General features: G+C 32.9%; 1 protein-coding gene across 2 annotated transcripts in view; it reads right to left on the bottom strand.

Annotated features, from left to right (window-relative positions):
- Nucleotides 1–4,228, bottom strand: part of LOC105117039 (protein pleiotropic regulatory locus 1-like) — a 7,676-nt gene extending 3,448 nt beyond the window's left edge. The window contains exons 1-14 of one of the 2 annotated variants that reach the window (XM_011014574.1): nt 3,966–4,228; nt 3,870–3,894; nt 3,629–3,737; nt 3,382–3,463; nt 2,895–2,957; nt 2,507–2,591; nt 2,009–2,101; nt 1,455–1,518; nt 1,280–1,365; nt 1,098–1,199; nt 876–959; nt 626–686; nt 470–536; nt 279–356 (exon numbers count right to left, since the gene is read on the bottom strand). In XM_011014574.1, the coding sequence (XP_011012876.1) occupies nt 279–356; nt 470–536; nt 626–686; nt 876–959; nt 1,098–1,199; nt 1,280–1,365; nt 1,455–1,518; nt 2,009–2,101; nt 2,507–2,591; nt 2,895–2,957; nt 3,382–3,463; nt 3,629–3,737; nt 3,870–3,894; nt 3,966–4,099 (1,133 nt within the window). In that variant the 5' untranslated portion in view covers nt 4,100–4,228. The remainder of the gene's footprint in view (nt 1–278; nt 357–469; nt 537–625; nt 687–875; nt 960–1,097; nt 1,200–1,279; nt 1,366–1,454; nt 1,519–2,008; nt 2,102–2,506; nt 2,592–2,894; nt 2,958–3,381; nt 3,464–3,628; nt 3,738–3,869; nt 3,895–3,965) is intronic. The other variant, XM_011014573.1, reaches the window with a different exon arrangement.
- Nucleotides 4,229–6,123: the final 1,895 nt, after the last annotated feature.

Below are 6,123 nucleotides of genomic sequence, written 5' to 3'. Positions count from 1 at the left end.
GGCCAAAACACATAGGAGCTATGCAAATATATGGGAAAAACATTTCAAAACCATATCTTGTTCACCCAACTAAAGAACAATAAAGGTGAATATTATGAGGGCAATAGATTTTCTTTTGCCCATAATATTTCGTAATTCATTTCACCAAGCTTAAGACAATCTTAAGCAATTACAGTCATCACAATACACAGGACTGACATAAAAGATGAAATCCACGCATATACACAGGAGCGTGAGAACTGCAGAATTTAACTAGATATTTGTGTTTGAGAACTTACAGCATGTTGTGTAAAAATTCTCCTTTTGGAAGATTGAATTTCTTAATGTTGTCAGCTGATGCAGATGCAAAGCAGTGCCTGCAGCACCCAAAAAAATAAAAAAACTTAGAACATAAAACATATATAAAAATGAAAGCACAATATACAGCATCATTTAACAAGGAAAATCAGTGGCATGTGTAGGCACTTACTCTGTCGGATGCAGCGCCATGGCTCGCACAGATTTCTTGTGATGTGTAAGAGTTAACATAGTCTTACCTGCAAACCAGAAACACCATTATGCTGAACTTATAAAAATCTTTAGTATGAACAGGTAGAAGGGGATCCTCAAGAGAAATATAACTTACCATATCTAAGATCCCAGAACTTGATAGTTGAGTCATGGGAACCAGTAACCACTTGTGGATCCTGGAAACAGAAAGAATCACATTTAACCAATGATGTTAAAGACACAAAGGGAGCTTAAACCATGAAAGCAGTATTTAGTTTTCCCTGTCAACTTGCACTTATCACAAATAACAATCTCATTTCAAAATCATGAGGTAGCAAGGGTAATCAAGAGAAAAATGAAATCAGAAAAACAGGAAAATCACACACCGTAGGTCGAGTAAAAACTGAGCACACTGTATTATCATGTCCAGACAGTGCAAAAACTTGCACCTTTGTACGAATATCCCAGACCTGAGAATAATTTTGACTTGTTACCTTACTATGTAAAAAAACAGCAAGAATTACAAATTTTGACTAAGTAGGTAGCCAAACATACTGCACACTCTCTATTGCAGGAAGAAAACTTCATAACAGTAATAAATTCCATACCCGGCAGACAGAATCACGCCCCCCAGTAAGCAAAAGGTCAATAGTAGGATGAAGGGCCAACCAGTAGCCCCCCCTTAGATGGCCATGATAAGACCGGATTGCCTACACAGAAAACATCAGTTTCACAAGCAGATTCACTCACATTATAGCTTTGGATACATTAATTAGGTATAAGTTCCCACCTTATTCTGTTCAAGGTCCCAGCATTTAACCTGTTTATCATCACCAGCAGAGAACATGTAGGTATGTCTTTGGCTAACAGCAAGACCTGCAAAGACAGTCTTATCATTTTAATCCGTTGTCCGTTGACAGCATGATTAACCAATCCACAACAGCAATGATTTATGATCAACTAACCTCGTACTTGCTCGATGTGTCCAGTTAGTGTGAGCTTTAACCTTCCACTTCCTACATCCCATATCTAGTGCACCAAAACACACGGGAAAAAAAAGCCATCAGAAGTTGTTCATACAAATTGGGGGGGGGGGGATCCAATCTAGTTTATATATACTCTAAAATCTAAATAATGCAGGGAAACACTCATTGAACGACTCTAAATTGGCACTCCTGGAAAACAAAAATCTTACCAACATCATAAATAAAGTACATGAAAAGTACTTATTCTAAAATTTAAAATTTGTAAAACCATTAGATTTTAGATAATCTGGGTCAATAGTAAGATCTGGAATTTGGTACCCAAATAAATGAATTTGTATCTCAGATCCCGTAATTTAATGAGAAATGACATGATTACAGAACATGCAAAAGTGAGTAAAATGATGAGAAAGTGAATCCTAATAATGAATTAGTAGGGCTTCAAAAAAGCCAAGTACTTGTAAGATAACTTATTCAGTAGTTAGTACATGTCATCAAGATAAACAGAAAAAAGAATATCATTAAAAACTTAATACCTTGATTGTTCGATCTGCAGAACCAGTACAAAACCATGTATTACTTGGATCAAATGCAACAGATCTCACCCAACCCAAATGACCACTAATGACCTGCAAAATCAACCAAAGAGCAATGAATAACACCTTTGGGTTTGCATTCAACTACTAAAACAGAACCAACATTTTAAACACAAGCTACAAGCAAAGTAAGACCCCTTGTAACCTATTGATGATCAATAGAACAATTGTCCAAATGGGACATCTAAAAACATACATTTTCATGGAGAAAGACAAATACTAAGCATTAGAAGCAGATATGTGGTAAAAAGGCAGCATAATAACAAATTTTTATGTAGACTGGACATCTTCTATAGGAACCATTTTTGTTTAAAAGGAATAAAATAGACACATAATTTATTAGTAGCAAGTGACATTTAATTTATTAGTTGCAAGTGACATTTGAGCCAAATACCAACACAGCCAACAAAGCTTCCCTAAGAAGACTAGAATTTTTACCCTGTAGTTCTTCCATGGAGGACGCCAAACAGGGCGTGGCCATTTGCTTGGGATTCTTTCCATTATAGCAGAGGTTGAGAAGTTCCTATAACACAGGAAGCAAACAGAACACCAAGTAATAATGTTACATGCGACAATACCAATCAGGACTACAAATATGTTAAATAAAAGGCATCACACTGCATACATTGGAAAACAATTGTCCAGTTTTTTTGTAATAAAAAAAGAAGCAACCACCATAGATATTTGAAAAAAAAAAAGGAGTGTGAGGGCACACACTAATAAATTCTGGTTTGATCCAATTCAGTGGGCAAGTGTTACATATAAATATGCGAAGTTTATCTGATTTATTATTGTCACACAAGACAAAAAAGGGAGGAAAATAAACCTTTCAGATGAACCAGAAGCAGTGATCACTGCAGTGCTTTTTCCCGAAATACCACCATCACTCCTGAAAAGAGGTTGAAAGTTACTTGCCAACAGAAAAAAAATTCCTTGTTGAAATGATAATTCACTTCCATGCCAAAGAAACAAAGGGAAGTCTATTGACCATAACATAATCCATTACTCCTGAATTCATATTATAATTAAATTCAGTATGCACATAGATCATGATCAATATCTCAGGTTATCCTCTTGACATGAAGTGGGAACATGCAAAGGCAAGTACGGCTGGGATGAAAAACAAAACATGATTCCAAACATCACCACATTTGCTAGTTAAAAAATGCATTGAAATTCAATGGTCGAAGTATCATAGAAAATATATCCAGTTGGACAGAAGAGAGAGAAATAAGATATTAAACAGGCCATTGTTGTTCATGCTAACCTTTGCAGTAAAAATAAATGCAGAGAGAGAGAGAGAGAGAACTCACCATCCCTTTGGTTGCAAAGATGGGCCAACAACCAATGCATTTTGAGCTCCACTTTTTTGCGAAACACTAGAATCACCTGAACCTGAAAACAATCAAGGCACGTCCTAACCAAGTCAGTAAAAAAAATCCAAAACCAACCAAATTCATTGTTTCTCTTAATGAATCAGCAATTATGCACAACACAATTTAATTCTAAAAAAAGTGATGCTATTATCATATTAATGCACTATCAAGTACATATCAATACCCGGAAGAGCAAGGACATTAGAAGGCCCTGAAGCTTCCGTTGTTGCTGAATTAACTTGTTGCAGCGGGATTTCACACGTGCTTTTGATTCCTTTATACTCCAAATTTATCTACACAACAAGTTCCACTAAATCCACAGCCACCGATGCAAGTTTATAATAATAAAGCAAAGATATTCACTAGGTCCGTATCGAAATAAAATTGAGGGGGGGGGGGGGGGGGGGGGGGGGGTTTAAACTAACCTTGTGGTTCATTCGAATTTTTTTACTGCAGAAACAAACCAACAATTAAAATTTTTAAAAAGAAATCCATAAAATTAGGGTTTTGAAAATTGCTACCTTTCAGGATCGGGAGGAGCGAGCTGAGCGTGAGTAGGAGAGAAAAGATCGCTCGTTCGTTTTAGAGATTTGAAGCTAAGTTTCTTCACTGATTGTGGTTCTATTGGCTCCATTTCTACTGTGGGACCTGGCATCCTTCCCGTCTTCTTCAACTAGCTCTCTCTCTATTTCTCTATCTGAGTAAGTGCTGGTTAGGGTTTTGAAGTGAAGACGACCCCGGGTGTTCTTGGATGTCTCGATGTTTAATACATCATCGCCATGGACGGTTGTCGTTTGTATTTATATAAAAACCATGTGACCTAGGAAATGGCCTGCGTAACTAGCTTGTCGTGTCAATCGTTCCTTCATTTTGATTTTTATTTTTAATCATTGGGTGTTGCTCGAGTTTGAGTTTGATAAGTTTAATTAATTTATTAAAATTTAGATTAATTAAGTAAATATTATTTTAGTTTAATTTTTAATTTGAAACTTAATTCATATTTAATAATAATAATAACTTATTTTAGTAAATTATAGTTCATTATATATTAATAAAACTTGGCCAATTTATGTCATATTAAGTCATGGTTTAATGGATCCATTCGTTAAATAATAGATTAATTTTTTAAAAAATGATATTTTTTTTAATAATTAAAAATAACAAAACTGAAATGAAATTGTTTTAAACAAGAATAAAAAAATATTGATCGGGTCACCTAGGGTATGGCCTGACCTAGGGCATGCTTAGCTTTTTTTCATTTTTTTTATTTTTTTATGAATTTAGATTTAAATGTACTATAAAAAATTATTATTTAATTATATGATCTTTCACAAATAATATTATAAGCTTTTATAAGAATTTAAACTTTATTTTCTTTTAATTAATACATGCCTAGTATGAAAACAAAATTTATGAATATTTAATTAATAAAAAACTCATGTTTTTTAAGATTTTTATATCCGTTTATAGATTTATCAATAATTTTTTCTTTAACCATATATAAAATACTGTAAATTTGTTTAAATATCTTATTTTAAATTTCTTTTAAGATCACAATGAATTTAAAAAATAATTATTGCAATTTACAAAACATTATAATATTATATTGATCAATGGTTTTGTTTTGTGAGTATCTATTTTTTTTATATTATTAAATAAGATATGATTTTAAAAAACATAAAGTTAGGTAAGGAGTTTTCATGTTTGACTCACTAAATTAAGTTTAATGACAACGCTAAAGATCTTTAATTGTCTGAATATTTTTTAATATTTTAAATAATTTTGATCTAATTTGTAGCATGACACGAGAACTTTATTGCACAATCACTTTTTTATTGCATTTATGGAGAGATTTATTTTTTTCTCATATTCTTCATAATCACGAGACATGATCATGGATGTTATCATCAATATGCATTTCCTAATAACTATTAAAAGTGATTTTTTATTTAACAATAAACATAATCTCCTTAAGTTTTTATGTGTTGGCATGTAAATTATACATCTATAATAAATTGTTTCGAAAACTCATTATTAACAAAAAAAAACTAAAAAGGATCAAAAGATCATGAAAACATTATGGATTATATTTGCTTTTATTATGGACTCAAATAGTATTTCTTACGAATTTTTTTTTTATCTCAAGAGAATTTTTATTTGATTACACCTCTTGCATGCCCAGACGCTAACCCACTATAAATTCAAGCAATAGACTATGATTTGGATCCTCACATCCTCTTACATGTCTTTTCCGTGCTGCATTGGCTTCAAGTGGCATTATGGATGGTGGCTGGAGTTATGGGATGATGGGTTTTTGGGTGATTTTGTTTTGCATGCCATTTTATAAGTTATGTGATATCGCCTCCTCTCTCAAGAAAATGATAATAGGTTTATAATCACCATGCATTAAATGCATTCCCCACTTGTTAGGTCATTTATGATCTCCTATATATTGAGAAAGCTACTAGATATTGGGCTGATTAATATTTTATTGGTTACAAATGGTTGATCATTTTTGGATTTTATTTTGATTTATTTGATAAGTGACCAAATAAGTTTTATTTTGGTGTATGCTTCTTAGGTTTCATTTTGCATGTGTCATTCCCAACACCATATGTTATTTCAATTATTTTCTCATGACACTCTTTCTCTTAGGCTTGGTGGGTTCTGGGGTATTTT

Source organism: Populus euphratica, unplaced genomic scaffold, assembly GCF_000495115.2.
Source record: "Populus euphratica unplaced genomic scaffold, PopEup_1.0 scaffold1157.1, whole genome shotgun sequence".
Classification (NCBI taxonomy): Eukaryota; Viridiplantae; Streptophyta; class Magnoliopsida; order Malpighiales; family Salicaceae; genus Populus; species Populus euphratica.
This window is presented reverse-complemented; position numbering and strand designations above follow the sequence as displayed.